Raw genomic sequence first — 18,422 nt, 5'->3', positions numbered from 1 at the left:
ATCTCCCAAAGTTAATTTTATTCATAAAATATTGACCACTTTTCTAACATAAAAACTCTTTGCGAAGATTTAAAAAAGTATCGTTCATTTTTAGACGAGGCATCTTAAAAAACCGTGCATGTTACATTACAATAACGCACTTGTGCGTTTTACATTACAATAACGCACAAGTGCGTAATGAAATACATTACGATATTGAAATTGGTGTGATTTCACCCACTTTACGAGCAAATATGTTATAAAATATATTACAGTTAGTTAATATAGATAGTTACAAAAATTCAGAGACAATATCAAGATGTTTATTTACCAAGATATCACAGTACATAAAAATTATATTATGTCAAATTACAGGAAATACAAACCTAAATTAGATAGAAAAACAGTTGACCTATAAAACATTAGTTTTTTTTTAATTAAAAGAAAAAGTTTATCTTCGGATGTGTTCTGAATTTACACCTCACTTTTATTTTGTGTGATCAAGTGATTATTGAAATTATATTAGATATTCGACGAATTAGAATAATTTAATTAACAATTTGTTTCCAATGTAATTTGTTATCATTGTCAATTTAATGCAACAATAATAAGAATATAATATACCAACGGATTTATATTCCATAAATAAGTAAATGTACGACAAATCGCGAAGTTGAACTTGTCATTATCTTTTTTTTTCAACGAAAGAAAAAGTTAGGTGCACCACAGTACATTGTCAAGTTCGAATACCTAAAACGTTTTCCACGCTAGCGTGCAAAAAACGCTTTTGCACGCAGATTTGTAATAAGAAAGAACGCCTTTCCGAGCTAGGGAGTCGAAAATGTATTTTACAATTTCTTAATAACTTCCCATACTGTTCTTTATCCTGTTAGAAAAAATCGGTAGGTATAACATAAACAAATTGCTAACTTTGAAAGAGCAGAATTATGGTGAATTTGATGTAATGAAAAAATAATAAATATGACAATACGCAGAAGCCAAAAAAAGTAGAATTAGCTGGGTGCTACTACTCGTAAGCAAAACGTTGCGAGGAAATAATGTCACAGAAAGTTTTGTACAGCACATAAATTTCCTTTTCATGTCTAATGTATATATATCATATATACAGGTTACCAGTGTAGTTGGCTACCAATAAATTGGTACTGATATATAGGCATGCGTAAACATATTATAACACAGACCACATATTATAATGTAAAGTTTACGTCACGTGCGACTCGTGCCAGTGAATTGCGCTAGTTGCTTCCCATTTGTCCAATCAACGCAAATATTATTGATGTTACCCGCGCTATCCGTGTATGTACCGACAGCAAACTATACTCGGTCCCTCCTTTCTTCCTGTGACATGCAGAGTACGGAATCATCTCAAAATTGACCTATCAAACTCCCATTGGTAATTATTAGTTTTCATTTATCAATAACATCTTTACAGAAACCGGTAGCAACCATCTCCGGGTGTATTCACGATTGAAATGATAGAATGACTTTTCCTTAATAATTATAATTGAGGCCTTTACGTGTTGGACCCATGTCGCCTCGCAAGCCTTAGGTTCGGGTCGCATATTGTATAATAATAGTTTACATCGAAAACTAGACTTGTGCCTGCTCGGTCTAAAGACTCTCTATCTAATTGGAATGACTCCCTCTAAAGATGGAGCAATCCCAAGTAGTTCCTTCCGACAAATGAATTAATTCGGTCTTGTAGTTCCTTTAGTTCTTTTTGTTCCTTAATTCAGTGGGATCTGGAAATTGGAAGGGAATAGGAACCGTTTCGGTCTTTGAAAGATACGGAATGCAATTATTCGTACGAACGATTTATAGATTTAAATAGGAATGTTTTATTGTTTTCTTTCTTTGCTATTGTTATAGGCACTTTTGTTTTTTTCGAATAAATATATTTCATATTTACAATTATTTTATTTTTTCTTAAATTTTACATTAAAATTTTATTTAATAAATACATTATACATTAATACATTATTAAACGGCAAAAAATTAATCGTGCATCTCACTCGAACGTGTACTAAAACAATCATAGTCCATTAATTGTCTAGTTCGGACCATCTCGTTTCGCGTGTGTGAACTGAAAGTACGAAAGAACTAAAAAGACAGGTGTAGTAATAGGATCTCGCGTCTGTGGCGCCACAAACAGCTCCCATTCCGACTGAACTAAAAAGACAGGTGAACTAAAAAGACCATGCACAAGGAACTAGTTCCTTTCGGTCAGTGTCAGGAATTAATTCCTAATAGTTCTTAGTTCATGAACAACTCAAGCCTATTGAAAGGCGGTTGAAATGTACAAAATATTGTTTAAAGTGATAATGTAACTTGTTTCCAGCTGAGCCTATCAAGCACGATGATTGCTGCAACTATTTTTAATAATGAATATGTTGTGATTAATTCAATAAATTCGCCTTTTTTCCATTATCTGTAAGATTCGCCAAAACAAGCAAAAAGTCGTGCTTTTCGGTGTATTTAACACGATATTGTGTAATACAGTAATTTTGACTTACTTAAAATAAACAACAATAAAGTCTTATGTACGTAGGCGCGTAATAGTTTCCCGTGAAAACTTAGTTTGTAAATACATAAATACCTGGTTGAGATGTTACACACACGAATGTAGGTAGCCTGTTTCATGTAAAACTGCGGCTTACTTACCTACGTGTTGTTTTATTTTGACAACCTACTTTATCGATATATTTATATTGTTCTAAAAAGTTGAAATGTGATGTAAAGACAAAAGTATGCTCAATGCTCTTCAAAAACAGGAGTCTATTCCACAATTTTTTTTAAGAAAATTTGTGTGAACAGTATCTTTCATTCAAAGTCGTGAAATTGTCAAAAATCTGTTCACTGCGCACGCGACACGACGTTAAAAGTGCACAGGTCAGTTAATTATATCAGCTACCTGGTATGCATTATTAATCTGCATTTCTAAATTTATATATATTATAGGCGCATCCCAATGCTGCAGACGTATGAAAACAGCGGCGCGGCGGCTGATTGGATAGTAGTAGCCGTTACCATTTTATTTTTTACGTTTCGGGTTAACGTTAGGGGTAGTTTCAGCCACATACAAGTTAATGATTTGTGCACATTGAACGTTAAAAACTGTCAGGACATAAAAAATATCGAATCAAAGATGAATTCTGGCTTTAGAGAAACCTATTTCGCCCCCGGTGAGGTTTAACAATGATCTGACTCTGAATCTGAATGACCTATAAGACACCACGGTCGTTTATGAACCATCCAACTTATCTGTTATATTGGCGCTAGAGTCTGCAGTGTTGTTTGTAACGATGATAACTGACAGTTTGATGTTTTCCCGTACAAGTGTAAGTTCCTTTTAATACCAGTATATTACCTCGTCTAACCCATATTTTCTCTCTATCTCCCTCTTCCTAATCACGTTTCCAAATTTCCTTTTTATGTTATAAGTTTTCCCGCTTTAAAGACAAAAGTCGAAAACCTGCAAGTGTAGGAAAAAGTTTCAATAAAAAAATATAAATTGCAAATACCAATGAGATAAACAATTTATTGGGCATCAGTTCTATATTTCATATATTTTTTCGAATTGGTTACAAAGGCTATTGGGACGTAATGATTAACTACGGACGTAATAATTACCTTAAAATTATAATGGCGGTCATTGCCCTACGTGGCGGCTGAAAATCATCTCATTTTTCTACTTGACAAGACGATGACTTAGTTTGAAGCGGTAAGAGAGCTCTGTAAATTTCTTTCTTTATAATTGTGACACAAATTATGTTTAATTTATAGAGCTGAGTTATGAACTTTAATGAAAAATGCCCCTTTAGATCGTGAAAACGTCTTTATTATTATTGATAATTGTTTATTGAATATTTACTTAATGACGACATAATAGGAAAGATAAACATTCAACAGTTCATTGTTTTATTTTGAATATGCGGTTTGCGTATAAAATTTTAAGATGAGTTCGACAGTCTTGTTCTTAAATAGAACGGAAGGAATATCGCTTTATAATTTAATAATTACGAGAAATGTGAAAATTATTTAATCTACGTAACTAGTAGATTACAATACATACTAATTAATTAGCATTACATTAATATATGCGTTGAAAGAAATTTAGTTACTCAATATCTTGCGTAATTTTAAGTACTTGAATTTATGATATTTTTCATGCAAGTTCTGAAGAACTATTACTTCCGTGTCATAGTGATGTATAATTACCGCAGTAGTCAAGCACAGATCTGTGTTATAATATTATTGTATTATGTGTTTTAATAGAAATACTTGATTTACGTCCATTGTCTCCGCTGACCATACGACGTGTTTATAAACGATGGCTCTTTACTTGGCTACAAGCGGTATATTTGCCGTCAGTGTCTGGCTAGCATCGCACTGTACCGTTCATTGTTCAACCACTCACAGTTCGCAATCACTACCCGTAGTACATGGTTTCCTCGAACGCCGTTACGTAAACTGATCTCAACACTATTCTATCGAATTCGGTTGTGGTGTCTATACAAAATACCAATTTATCGTCAGCATTCTTTACTCAGTGGAACCGTTGTCTTTTCTTACTGTCCTGGGTAATGTCATTAACATCAAGTCCAGTGTAAGTACTTGTGTATATGTTTTGTTGTGGTTTCGAGATTGTCTTCGTATTTGTTGATGAGTTCAACTGTTACTGCAAAAATAGCTTAAAATCACTTTCGCGATTGGAAAAATCCCAGAAAGCGTTCAATTTTGTAATGGCTCCGCCCGCTGAAGGTCGTTATCTTATCGCTCGACTGCGATAAATTACTTCGTAGCCGATATACAATCAATATGTTATACTTTGCTAGATAGAAGAACACGCTTCCGAACAGTTATTCCCGTGAACGCGCTCAGAGTCAACTCATGTTTATTACCTAGTATTGATGAGATTATTATTTCTTCGATGTTTTTTCTCCAAGTGGTTGTGAGTACAATTATGTCAATGGTTTTTGTCTTCTGACGTCTGGAATACGAGTTGGAACGCTAAACAATTCTCAATCTTGTTATTACCTGATTGAATCTGTGTTCGAAACTTTGCGACTGACTAGTGTATTCACAGTGAAACTAAGTAATTTCATTCACTCATATTATTGTCTACAATTGTATTTTATTTGGCTTGTGTGTTAATCGGCTACGGTATCAGGTTCGTAGTTTGCCCTTTTGTATTATCCGCACATGTTACATGAAAGGTGTGGGAGGTTTTGATATGAGTGTAAGTAACTCAATTATTTATGGTTGCCGTCCTGTTGGTATAGCTATATCGAAACTGTACAATTATTCACTGTTAAGCTGACTTGCAAACAACGAGCAGTCGGCGTGCAGTAAAGTTGGCATACATTATTGCAACAGCATGCGGACTGCATACGCTTTCTGCGCTTTGGTGCTATGGATCATTCGTAATGTACGTGATTTGTCTATGAGTATTTTTTTTCAATGGTGACGTCTTATGTGATTTGCTACGTTGTCCTACGCTACGTTGTCCTACTTCTATATCAATAGTTTTCACATGACAGTGTTTATATGTAATTAATGACTAATCAAACTACGCACCTGTTGGCTTAAAACGATATGATAGATAACATTATCTCTTAATGTAATTGCATATGTAATGTATATGTGTGTATATATATATATATACACATTTATACACACACACACACACACACACACACACACACACACACACACACACACACACACACACACACACACACACACACACACACACACACACATATATATATATATATATATATTAGATATTTATTTAATTTACATATTAGATATATATACATATATCTAATATGTAAATTAAATTTTCATATTTTTTATTCCTTCTGGTATAGCAATTGGCAATAATAAATTTATATCAGATATTACTTTTATAGTTTCCATATTTCTTTACGAGTATAGTTGGTTTACAGAGCATCTGTGGTCGGGTGTTAGGTTTTGCGGTGAATTTTACAGTGTTACAATGAGTAAATTGAGGTGTTGGCCATAAGTATATAAAATTGTGGTGTATTTTTAGAATTTGGAACAAATACATGATGAGTTCTAAGATGCTTTCCTGTATATCTTGAATAATGGTGGATAACGCTTCCTTCGAATATTCCGATGAATCGAGTGGTGAAAGCGGCGTTGTTAACAATGGGTGAGTTTCGATTATATGTTTTAAGATTCTTTATTTTTTTCAAATACGAAAGACTTTTTTTGGCCATTTATGAATATGGATAAGGTTTGATACATAGTTATCTACAGTTTTAAAGTTTTGAAGGTTAATTTAGTTTTACTCAAAACTTTATCTAATGACAGTACTATTTAGTATTCTAGGCCAATATTCAGTAACAGAATAAGCTTCTAAATTTCTTCTGGTAGATAAGTTTTTCATAATTCATTACTCATTTAATAAAAAAAATGGGGCAGATTTTGACAATAACATACTTTGTTATACTTACATAGTTAACAAATAATATATTGCGAAGAAACATAGTTTATTTACTAACATGCATTGAATAGTATAATCATAAAACTACACTTATTAAAGTAGATTTTCCAATATTGAGCCTTTGCTCATTGGTAGGTTATATAAGTAGTCAAAATTACTAAGCGTATATATGACTAGCACAGGAGTTGGGTCTAAAGGGGATTTTTGAAAACAGTAGGGCTAGCACGATAGGGTGTGATTTGCGCGAGATCTCTATGCGAGAATAGCAGTATCTCACGCTATATTACAATGCTGGACACACAAAAATTGTTTCTATTTATTTAAAAATATGTGATTGTTTTACTCGGTTGATGAAAGAGCAGATCTCTACTCTATATTCTAAAAAAGTTTTAGTGTGCAACCACTCAAGCTTATTTAAATCCCTAGAATAATCTTCATCGATAACCTTCTTCAACTGTACAAAACCGCTGACAAACATCCAGCGTTCTTTACCAGATCTCCTGAAAAATCAAGAATAATAGTAAGAAGCACTGTCGAAGACATTTTGTAATGGAATCCAAGAAAAATTACTCTCAGGGTCGTATTCCAGGACTGTACTCAATGCTCAAATCAGAATTTGAGTATGATTCAAAGCACTATATACTCAAGACATATCATACTCAAGTCCTTGCCATTAGGGTCGTATTTCCAGTGCTTGAAATCATACCGAGTCTGCTCAAATCCTGACTTGAGCATTGAGTAGATTTCTGGAATAGGAACCTCAGTCTTGGTTGTATGGCGCATTAGTGAAAAAACAGTGCCAAAAAAATATGGACATAGGTAGCGGAAGCGAACTTTTTGTAAAATAACATTGCAATATTTCTTATTTAAAGGTTCTTTATGCCAACATTGACAGGGAATAAGGACCATCAATACACCACGATTATGTGTGAGGTGTTAACAAAGTACGTTTAAAATATGTATGTGACGACTACAACCACAAACATCATCTGAGGTATTATTTGTATGCGATGTTGAAATTTTTTTCCTGATCTTTTAGAGCATAGGTTCCCGAACTTTTTGGCTCACCAAACTCTCACTTAGGCGAGAAAAAAATGTACACCATAAAAATAATTGAAAACACGTGTTTTTTATATTAAGTTAACGCAAAAAAATCACAAGGGAACAATGTAGTGTTGTTTATATAGATAATTCACGTTTTTTTTTCAAATACTGCACCCAGTAGACAGCATGAGTGCCCACTGGGGGGCGGTAGGGACCACTTTGGGAAACTATGTTTTAGAGGATGATATTCTGTTCTGTACCATGGATAGAGTCACCCCATGGAAATTCAAATATACTTTTAATGCCCTATATGCAAACTTTAAACACGTGTAAGCAACTCGTGGAGAGCAAAAGGCAATTCGATATGTTAATTTAAACTTGCGTTTGCCAATCTCATTTGCAACGCATGTATTACTTAAAAACTCTTATTAAAAAGTATAATATTTGGTTATAAATAACCTTTTCTTAGATTTTGCTTATTTTCTTCATTACACATTATTAAAAGTAAAGTATATTAGACATTTTAGAGAAATTAATCATAAAGGCAAAAACGCCAATTATTTTCCTTGAAAATAAATATCGATGAAGACCACTACTTGTACCATTCGAAAGATGTCACTTTTCGAAACTATGATTACACGGTTTATCTTTCGAACGTGAATTCTATAAATAAAATATCTACATCAAACCCCTTGGTTATTAACTTATTAGTCATTCATTAATGAAAAATTTCGGATTTGGATAGCAGACATTGCTACTCTATTGTACATATGTGCATACACACGTGTAGACATATTATGTCGCACATAAAACTAAATAATGTCGTAACCCAAAATTGTGGAAAATTTTTAAAAAGTGTGAATGGATTTTATTGCGAATAATGTATATTTATATGTACATAATATTTAGTTGTCCATTTATAAACGAAAATATATATTTATTCGTTTCGTTCAGTAATTTTTTTAAATTTTCAAATTGTGTCTTCTCAATTCCACGTTTTTAAGTTACGACGCACAGTGAATAATACATGAATCGAAAGATTAAATTTTGGTACGCTTGTTTTACAGGAGTGACAAATAAAGTGCAAAATACTTTGGTATGTGAAACGGTTCATGATGTAAACAAATTTATATTATAATAGCGTTTTTTTACCTTCCGTTACTTTTTTGAATAGTTACATTTTTGTTTACATTAGGGGTTTCCACATTTTTCTTTTCTGGCTAAACTTGCATAGTACCCTATGGTACTATGTAAGTACTAGATACTTTCACGTGCTGTTGCAACCCTATATAATTTTGTTGAAGATATTAAAGATATAAACTCTCAATCCATTTGTCGCATATGAAAAAACAATAAGTAGCAGTAGAGCTCCTTGTGAAAGAGTTCGTCCATGGAAGTACTATCACCTTACTTATTTCTGCATTCAAGCAGTAATGTGAACATTACTGCGTTCCGGTTTTGAAAGGTAAGGCTGCTGGTGAAATTTTAGGCACATGGGACTTGTCACCTTATGTCTCAGGGTGACACGCTCGGTAGCAGTGCCTCTCAGATCTTTGCGATTTAAAGTTCTGCGTGGCACTATAACTGCTATGGACAGGTGTGTCGCTTACCACCAGGCGCACGACTTGTTCGTTCCGTCTATTACTATCACAAAAAAATATCAATAACTAGCAATATTTTCAATTGCGTAAATGACATTTTGTTTCCTGATCCAATTCGGAAAGCATGGTAAATTTTTTATTTGCTGATCAACAAGAAAGAAGTAAAAGACTTCGTTTCGACTTCAAAGTCTTCGTCTATTCTATTTCCTATTAACGTCGATGGACGGAACGCCAATACAATTTTTTTTTACGGTGTTTTAGTTACTTTTTTACGGGAGAGATTTGTTTTGGAAAATAGAATTTTTCTTTGCCAATAAAACTCGTGTGTTTTTGCTAATGTCGTTTTATGCTTTATTGCACTACCCTGTATAATCTTTGAAGTATTTGAAGTAGGCTAAAAGAACAAAATCTCAATATGTTTATCCAATATGAAAATTTAGATAACAGTTGCCCATGTATCGGTGTCGCGTTAAATTTCAATAACTAACGTAGAAACGGACGTCAGTTCATGTTTTATGTATCTGGAGCTTGTCTCACCTTGGATTTATGAATAAAATGAAATAAATCAATGCCTCAGAGATACGTTAAATAATCTGGTTAGTGGAAATTTCTTGCCTAACGTAATTTTTTAGCACCTCTATAATTTTTCAGGTTAATAAAAATCTAATATTTTGTCCATTACTCAAATTTGAAATCTTCATGTTGTGTCCATATTTTAGTTATTACTACATTAAAATAACGTGGGTCGTTAAGTAGCAAGTGACTAGTTGACACGAGTTTCAGAATGAGATAGCTCACGCTAGTCGATTGCCGGGTTAAGTGTTCCATAATGCTCTTCATGCCTGTAGGCTTAAGTAAAACTTGTCCAACTTGAGAACTTCAGGACATGTTTCCTTATCGCCAAACTAAGCGATTATAACCTTTGTTGCCGTAAGTATGTAACCCTCATTATTAACGCGACCATTATTTTCTTCCCCTCAGAGTGGGATGCTTGTAAATTATTGTTTTATTGTTTTAAAAATAAAACACATGTTTAATACAGTTACGAAATGTTTAATAATTAAAAAATAAAATAAAAATGTATTTATTAATGATAGTAGGTATTGATTTCAAGGGCTCAGGATTTAAAAAGTTTGTGGAGCAGGATTTAAAAAGATTGTGATGCAGGATTTCAAAAGATTGTAGTGCAGGATTCCAAAAGATTGTAGTGCAGGAATCAAAAAGGTTGTGATGCAGGATTGTGTCAGAAATCACACCGTATCCTTATCCTATATTGTTAAGTATAATCCAACTTGAATTCTCTCTTTAAATCCTACAGAAAACTAAATCCCGATTTTTTTTTAATATTTCGTCACAGGGATAAGTTGGTCACATTACGGTATATTCCTATCTGTATGGGATGCATATAAAGCGAAAACAAACACGGTAGCTCCCAGTCCGCTTTCGGTATTCGTGTTTTCGGTCCACTTATTTGTGTTCTAATAATTTCGATGATATGGGAGTGTTTTTCTTAACAAAGTATGTATTTATCGAGATCTTAGGTTTTCATGATTGCTAAAGGTTGGAAGTGAAACTATTATTTCGGAACTAATTTGCTAAAAACAAATATACGCGATTAAGATTTAAAAAGAAAATAGATTCATTTCCATCACATGCATGCATGCATTTTTAAAAAAAAGATTATTTGTAAAATTTGCCAGGGAATAGTGAAATTTTGTAAAGCATTGTTGAACCTTCATATTGGAAAACGCGTGCCCTCCTTTCAAAAGGGTGTGTACCCAATTCCAGTCGGAGTTATTTGTTATTTCTTGTTCAGTTTTGATATAATGTTATATAATCAATAATATAATGCTTTAAGTAACTGTGAAGGTATTATACTAAGTCATATAGAAGGTCACAAAACCTTTTGGAATATTTATCAGTCGTGCATTAGATCATAGCGTGATGGACTACAGCCTTAGCCCTCTCCTTAGAAGCAACACGTGTCTAATTCGTAGTAGTGTAATGTGGATGTGTTTAAACAATGATGAGTAACGTGACCATAACGTCCCGGACAATCCCGTGTTTAAACTTCGTATCTCGCTGTCCCCAAAATATTTAACAATGTCCCGCTTTGACAAAATAGGACACACGTGACATGAATTTGGAAAAAATGCCGTGAAAGCGAAATATATATAAAATCAGCCCACAAGACTACACAAGATTAGTACTTTTTGAATTTTTGATCAACATTTTTTGTTCTGTTTTGAATTTTTTTAATCATTAAACATTTCGTAACTATAATAAACATGTTTTATTTTTAAAACAATAATAAATTTACAGGCGTCCCGCTCTGAAGGGAAAAAATAAAGGTCGTTAAGTACGATTGGACATTTCTACAGGGAAAACAAAATATTGTAATATAATATTTATTGTTTATTTGGCTAAAATTGTTTTAAACAAGATACCGACCACCTGCCGAAATATGACCGGACCTTTTGTTGCAACCTGTATGTACGAGATTACTTAAGTACGTAATTGGCGAGTTTTGAATGATGTAGAAGATGTCCTATCTAAACAGTCGTGAATTATTATCGTACGTGAGAATTTGGTTGATGAATACGGTTTCAATGAAACGGACATTAATAATAATAATAATAAAATAAGAGTTTAAAATAAATACAATAATAATAATAATAATAATAATAATGCCCACACTCAACATAGCCCCGCACTAGGAAACCATAGACAACCAGAAATTACACCCAAACTCACGAGAGAAATAAATGTAGGCTATACAAATATTTCTCCTGACCCCGGAATCGAACCTGGGATCTCTGAATGGCAGTCCGGCATGGGAACCATTCGGCCATGGAGGCAGTTATTAAAGACATTGTTAAAGATAAACTTGAAATATATATAGTAATGGTTAATCATCCTCAACTTGCATAACACTAATAAATTACCTGATAAAAAATTTAAATCTATTACGCATACTAGAGAAAACTCTCCATCAAAACAAACCAACTGCTGCCCTTTGTAGTTTGGACTACCTTATCATAAGTGGCATAGAGTTGACTTTAACATGCAGATACTGTACATAATATTTACTTCTAAGTAATATACGATCGATCACCGCCACCGTGTGGGCGAGTCGTGTCGCCAAAAAGACTGCAAACAACTCGCCTATATTATAGCTTATTAATGCACTCTATTAACAAGTGTAATAAAAAGCAGTACAGGGTTCACATTTATTCCCATTAGCCCCAAATACATTCTTTTAAACATTTAAACAACCAATATCTCAAAAAAATTAGGATTAAAATTTAAAACTTGTAATATTTAAAAATTTTGTAATAAAAAACCGACCTCTAAAGTTCGTGGAATTACATCTATTTGCCAAGTTTTATTGAAATCGGAAAGTGCGCGAAACCGGATTCATCCCCTTTTTTTTCTTTCTAGTTTGCCACCCTTAGAGGGGGAATATTTTTTCTTCAAATTTAAATGCGATCACTACTTAGGTATTCTCTTTCCAACAAAAAGAATCATACAAATCGGTTCACAACTGCCGAAGTAATTGCGTAACATACATAGAAAACAAAAATAGCGAATTGAGAACCTACTCTTTTTCATACCTCCTTTCCTTTCCTCTCTTTTACATAACTAGCGAGTTTTCAATGTCAATGGTCAATGCTTTCCTAAATCAGACGTCAATCTGTTACAGGCATGCAGTGAAACCCTTGTCAGGATCAGCGCCATCAGTCAACGTGTCAGTAGTTCAGAGCGCGGGCTCGGGAACAGAGACCAAAGACGGCAAGCAGCCCAGCAAGTCCCGACAGAAAAAGTTTCAGAGACACTTCCCGCAGGTCGGGCCCGAAGAACGAGTACTCAATTGTAAGTTTAATTTATTTTATCTACGTGTTCTATCTATTCGATGCGTCACCACTTTAAGAGTGCCTGTAGCGGCCACCCGCAGCATCACAGATCATATTTTAATTATAAACATATGGCTCTCACAAAAAAATAAAGTCAACAAAACAAGGGACAGAGATAGCTACATTTTCCGCTTGTAAAAATAACAGTTTTGGGATTGAGGAGACTTCAACTTTGCTGATAGTGTGTGCGATACCAAAATGTTATAAAAAATATGAAGGGAATGATCGATGATGAAGAAGAGTAAGTCCCGATTACAGAAAAAGGTCTATATGGAGCTATACAGGAGATAGAACATAGAGGGCGTTTCACTGACCGTCAACAAAACTTTTGTATCTAATATTCAATATATCAATCATGCTTATAAACCCATATATGTTCCACTGCTGAGTACAGCTTTCGTTTGGGAGAGGATTAAGGCACATAGTCCATGACGGGTTGTGAACTGGAGTTCGAAAACTTTGTGTAAGAAATATAAGAAAAAATCAGGAAATACTATGTATACTTTTAGTTTTTTAAAAAGTATAAGACTGTCGAATTTTTTTTGTTTGAAAGTAGCGTTTGTTTGTTTACTATTGCAAGTAGTGTATGATATGATAATCCACTTTTTTTAATGCAAAATATACTGCCAAAACTCACTTAATGTTAAGCGACGATATTATGACTGACTATAGTAAAACAGACGCGTTTGTCTATAAATGCCTATTCGCTCTACCCCTAAATAGCCTCAAATTTGAGGAAACAAAGGCTTGTCACACGAATCTAAACCAAACGGTGTTCACTACATTTTGTTCTTATACTTTATGGAATTATAGAGCCCTTTTTCCGATCTGACCTTTTTTATTATTGAATCAATAAGAGTTCTTATAACTCGTCCATATCGCTTGCCCTCAATTTTTGTGGAAATTCTGTATCTTTCATTTCTTTCATTTCAGATTATTCCTGTGCCCTTGTTGGCGATTTGCTTCTCCAGGGGCATCTGTATATAACGAAGAATTATTTCGCTTTTTATTCAAATGTCTTCGGATATGTTACTAAGGTAAGATTTTTCCTAATTTATTAGATGTTTTGTGAGATTTTCAACCATATTACTGGTATATTTAGAACAAGACTATAAAGTAATCTGGCGTGCTGTTAATTAAATTGTCACGATGGGAATAATGTTTCGGGTTGGGTAATAAAACATTTTATTTATAATAATTATTCATTTACGTAGCTATTTTACAAACTGGTGGTCAGCTTACAATGACGTAATTATGTTTAAATTCAAAATTAGAACTTAACACTTAACGGTCACGGATGGTTTGAAACAGCGTTAAAAAACCATAAAACAAATAATTAAATTGTGGTTATTGCCGCCAAAATTTCAAGGTTTTGCTTTATTTATTTATTATTACATTTCAAAAGCACTAAAAATAAAACATTTCAGTTTAACATAAACTTAACTAAGTTTTTCTGTATACCGCGTATTCGTCGTACAAAAACATTTCTATGTGTAGTGTGTGCGTTCGTACCACTGCGTGTTGACATTCCTCGGAGTGTGCGTAAGAGTCGTTAATAAAGGTGTCACTAAATCTTGATCTTGTAGACCCCACCGCTGGACACGAGTCTCTTCTAATAAAATGGTCGTGAACAGTACTTTAATATTTTATTTAGTTTCGGTTTCATTATTAAGCAAAATCAACGTAATGTACATTTTATTAGGTGACAATAAAACTTTACGTACTAATATCTCGAAAGTCCCCGAAATGCAAATGCGTTAGTTATTATAATGAGGGCAGGGTTGTTTTGTTACTTGTTTATTGTTAATCGTATAGCGTCTAACGCATTGTATAAACTCGTATATCGTCGCCTTAGAGTGAATACCTCGTATGTGATTTCTATGTAATTTTTCAGGGCGAAGATAAAAATGTGGCGTAAAATGTAGTAAACGCAATAATGTTTGCAGTTAGAGCATTTTAATTAGTAAAATTTTACCTCTTTCGGATACTATACCACTTTAATAATTTATTGGAGCAAGAAGTTTATAAGTTTTTCTTCAACAAAAATCAGTAAAAACGAACTATGTGAAAACGCATATGCGAGGTTTTCATTCTAGGGCGACGATATAGAGTTATGAAAAAAGTTTCAGTTTGGCAGGGAGTAATCTGGTTTTTGCCAAGAAAGCATTGATGGCTTGTATTTAGACCAGGGCCTATAAATATAATTGTAGAAGCTCGAGCACAAGCAAAATTGGACATAAAATCCTCACCTATATTATAATATACAATTTACAACGTGCCGCTAAAAGCTTTTAATATGGGCAGTAAAAAAAATACATTGTAATTAGTATAGTACCTTTGTACATTTTTGTGTTAAATTTTACAACTGATACTCCAATAACCGTTACTTTTTCGATCTCGGAAGTCTACAAGGTTTTAGATAATAATATAGTCCTGTTGTCGGTTATAATCTACCGTGCAGATCTGTTTGTATGGACAGTTAACATTATAGGTATAAAAGAGTATTTTCTGAATAGGTAAACTCAGTCAACGTTTTCGCCGCGTTAATACCGCATTATGATGACACCGCAATGGCACGTAAATTTTAACGTGACGTTTCCGCCGAAGAATATTATTTATTATATTTTATCGCGACATTAAAAATACAACTTTATATTTGTAAGAGTTTGACACTACCGTTATTATTCAATACACGATTATCACTATCCATCGAGTATATTACCAGAAATAGAGACGAAATGTCATTTAATTTGTTTGAAAACTATTCTGCCCAATCATTACGGCGACAACTTCGCTCCGATTGGCCAGCCCGAATTCGAAACAATTGACGGGTATCGTCAATTGTTTTACTTCAAGTCGACCTGTTTAATTTGAGCTTTGCCATAATGAACGAAAATTGCAAAATTACAAATTTAATAATTAATTATCGATGAAACTTGACTCCGTTTGTTTTGTAATTAGGAAACGTATACACAGGTCCGTTGTTGGCGCTGTACTATTTCAGTTTTCTAATTTGTGATTTCAGCGCAAACGAGAATTGACATTTAAAAGTGATATAAGGCTCATTTACCTGATGAGTTGCCAGGGATGGATGGCTCTTATTTCGCCTCTATTTCTGGTTATATACTCGATGTCACTATCTTATCACGATATGATTTTTCATTTTACAACGTCAAACCCTCATGTCAACATCTTGCGGCGATACCACTGTTACTTACTTTTTCCCGTCATACCAAACTCACTTCATCTACTCGTGAAACTGGAGTCAAAACATTTTTGTTTTTATTATTGCTGTTATAAAGAGTAAGCGTTGACAAGGACGAGAAGAAGTTAATTTGAACGAATCAACAAATAAATGGAAGCCACGTCCTAAAGGAGGTCAAAAAAAGCCTTGCAGAAATGCAAGGGTAGTGTAGTGCAGAAATGTAGTTACCATACTAGTCTTATTATACTTTGTAATTGATGACTGGGAGGCTTTTCATGCCTGTCTTTCGTACGCGGGGACGGCAGACTTAGATACTTTCCAGAAACTAATGTGCATATATGTATATAGTTATAACTTTCAAGTAGGCAAAAACGCTGCAATGTCACCGATGTCACATTGAAAACATAGAACAATTCACAACCTTGAACTTAAGCCATTGAAATTAAAGCAATAATGCGCATTATTTGCTTGACATTTAAATAACTAAAGCCTGGTAGGCGTCTTTGTTAAGAGTGGGAACCCATTCAACAGCGGCGATCGTCAGCTTTGGAGAGAGGTATTGCTAGTAAACATTCACTAATGTACATAAATTACAAAGTAATGACATAGAGCGGTACCACTGCTCGGACCCCGGTATGTAAACAGAAGGCACGTATTGAACTTAAGTACTACATTTTCAGCGAAAGCTGCTTCTGGTGTTGCTTATTGAAATCTACAAATAAAAAGCATTTTTCAATATTATAATCGACTCAATACATGAAGTGTTCAATCCAATAAAACTTATCTGACTTCTTGTGTAACTCTGACCTGACCCAAATTCAATAGAATATTGAAGCGTCCGATCGATCTTGTTAAGGATTTTCCTTTTATTTAAGTTGCACTTAAGCTGTGTTAGCGATTTTTTTTTAAACTGGTTGTTATGCGATCTTTGAGCAAGTTACACAAGTTACCTACGGCAATGTGTTTTGACACTGCCTACCTGGCCGAACGGTTACCATGCCGGACTGCCACGCAGAGGTCCCAGGTTCGATTCCCGAGCCGGGCGAAATATTTGTATGACCTACATTTATTTCTCTCGTGAGTTTGGGTGTAATTTGTGGTTGTCTATGTGTGTCCATGGCACCCGCGACACAGGGTTTCCCTAGTGCGGGGCTATGTTGAGTGTGTGCGTTATTATTATTATTATTATTATTATTTTTATATTATACAATGCCAGATTTTGTCTCACCAATGAAATCTGTATCAGAAGATAACAACCTTTGTAGTGAATTCTTGGTATTTTAGTTACAAAAACTTTCAACTGAAATTCCCTGATCTTTATTGTAATTGCAGGTAGTGCAGACTTTCATATACAATTACATCTACATATAGATATCACGGAAATTTCTGCGAACTAAAAGTAGTATACCGAGGTCAAGACGTCTAGGTACAATACGTACATACATTAGACCATCAGACGAACTTTCTATGTATCATAATTTGCTCACGATAAGTTTATCGCAAGTATATATGACAGGGACGTCACGATATTATAAAGTATTCAATTATGGTTTTAATATAAATTCTTCCTGTCTCTATTTACAGTTGCTCATCCCAGTCACGTCCGTGCTCCGAATCACAAAGGAGAAGGTGGCCAGGATTATCCCGAATGCAGTGGGAGTATGCACGAGAGACGAGCGACATGTTTTCGGGTCGCTTTTGTCGCGCGACTCTACGTACAAGCTGATGACGCAAGTTTGGAAGGCCACTCGAGTGCCTGAAAATGCTACGCCGAAGCCGCAAGTGAGTTTAGTAATTATCTTCATTCATTCCCAGAAAACCTTTTGTCGGCACTTTGTAGGTTATTAGAGAATATTACCTAGACTGTTAAACCTACCTACCTGGTTCAAATATTCTGAGTATAGGTATTGAGTGACTAGAAAATAAACTTTTATTTATAAATTTTTATTATTATCGTCACTTGAACGGGACGAACATGTTGTGCGCCTGATGGTAAGCTACACGCCTGTCCATAACAGTTGCTGTGCCACTCAGAGCTTTAAATCCCAAAGCTCTGAAGGGCACTGCCACTGCGCCCGTCACCCTGAGACATAAGTTGACAAGTCCCATGTGCCTGTAATTTCACCAGCACCCTTACCCTTCTAAACCGGAATGCAGTAATGCTAACATTACTCTTGGCGGCAGAA

The 18,422-nt window shown here is 34.3% G+C and overlaps 1 protein-coding gene across 6 annotated transcripts in view; it reads left to right on the top strand.

The window, feature by feature from the left end:
- The window catches only part of LOC113234673 (GRAM domain-containing protein 2A-like), a 90,204-nt gene that overhangs the window by 63,348 nt on the left and 8,434 nt on the right, over positions 1-18,422 (top strand). For 5 of the 6 annotated variants that reach the window (XM_026470101.1, XM_026470104.1, XM_026470100.1 and 2 more), the window contains 3 exons: positions 12,821-12,990; positions 13,965-14,068; positions 17,821-18,018. In XM_026470101.1, the coding sequence (XP_026325886.1) occupies positions 12,821-12,990; positions 13,965-14,068; positions 17,821-18,018 (472 nt within the window). Of the gene's footprint in view, positions 1-6,062; positions 6,179-12,820; positions 12,991-13,964; positions 14,069-17,820; positions 18,019-18,422 lie in introns of those variants that run through there. The other variant, XM_026470106.1, reaches the window with a different exon arrangement.

This window comes from Hyposmocoma kahamanoa, unplaced genomic scaffold (assembly GCF_003589595.1).
Source record: "Hyposmocoma kahamanoa isolate Upper Pololo Valley unplaced genomic scaffold, ASM358959v1 86, whole genome shotgun sequence".
In the NCBI taxonomy this organism is placed as follows: domain Eukaryota; kingdom Metazoa; phylum Arthropoda; class Insecta; order Lepidoptera; family Cosmopterigidae; genus Hyposmocoma; species Hyposmocoma kahamanoa.
Note: the sequence above shows the minus strand (reverse complement) of the source record. Positions and strands in the feature narration are given on the sequence as shown.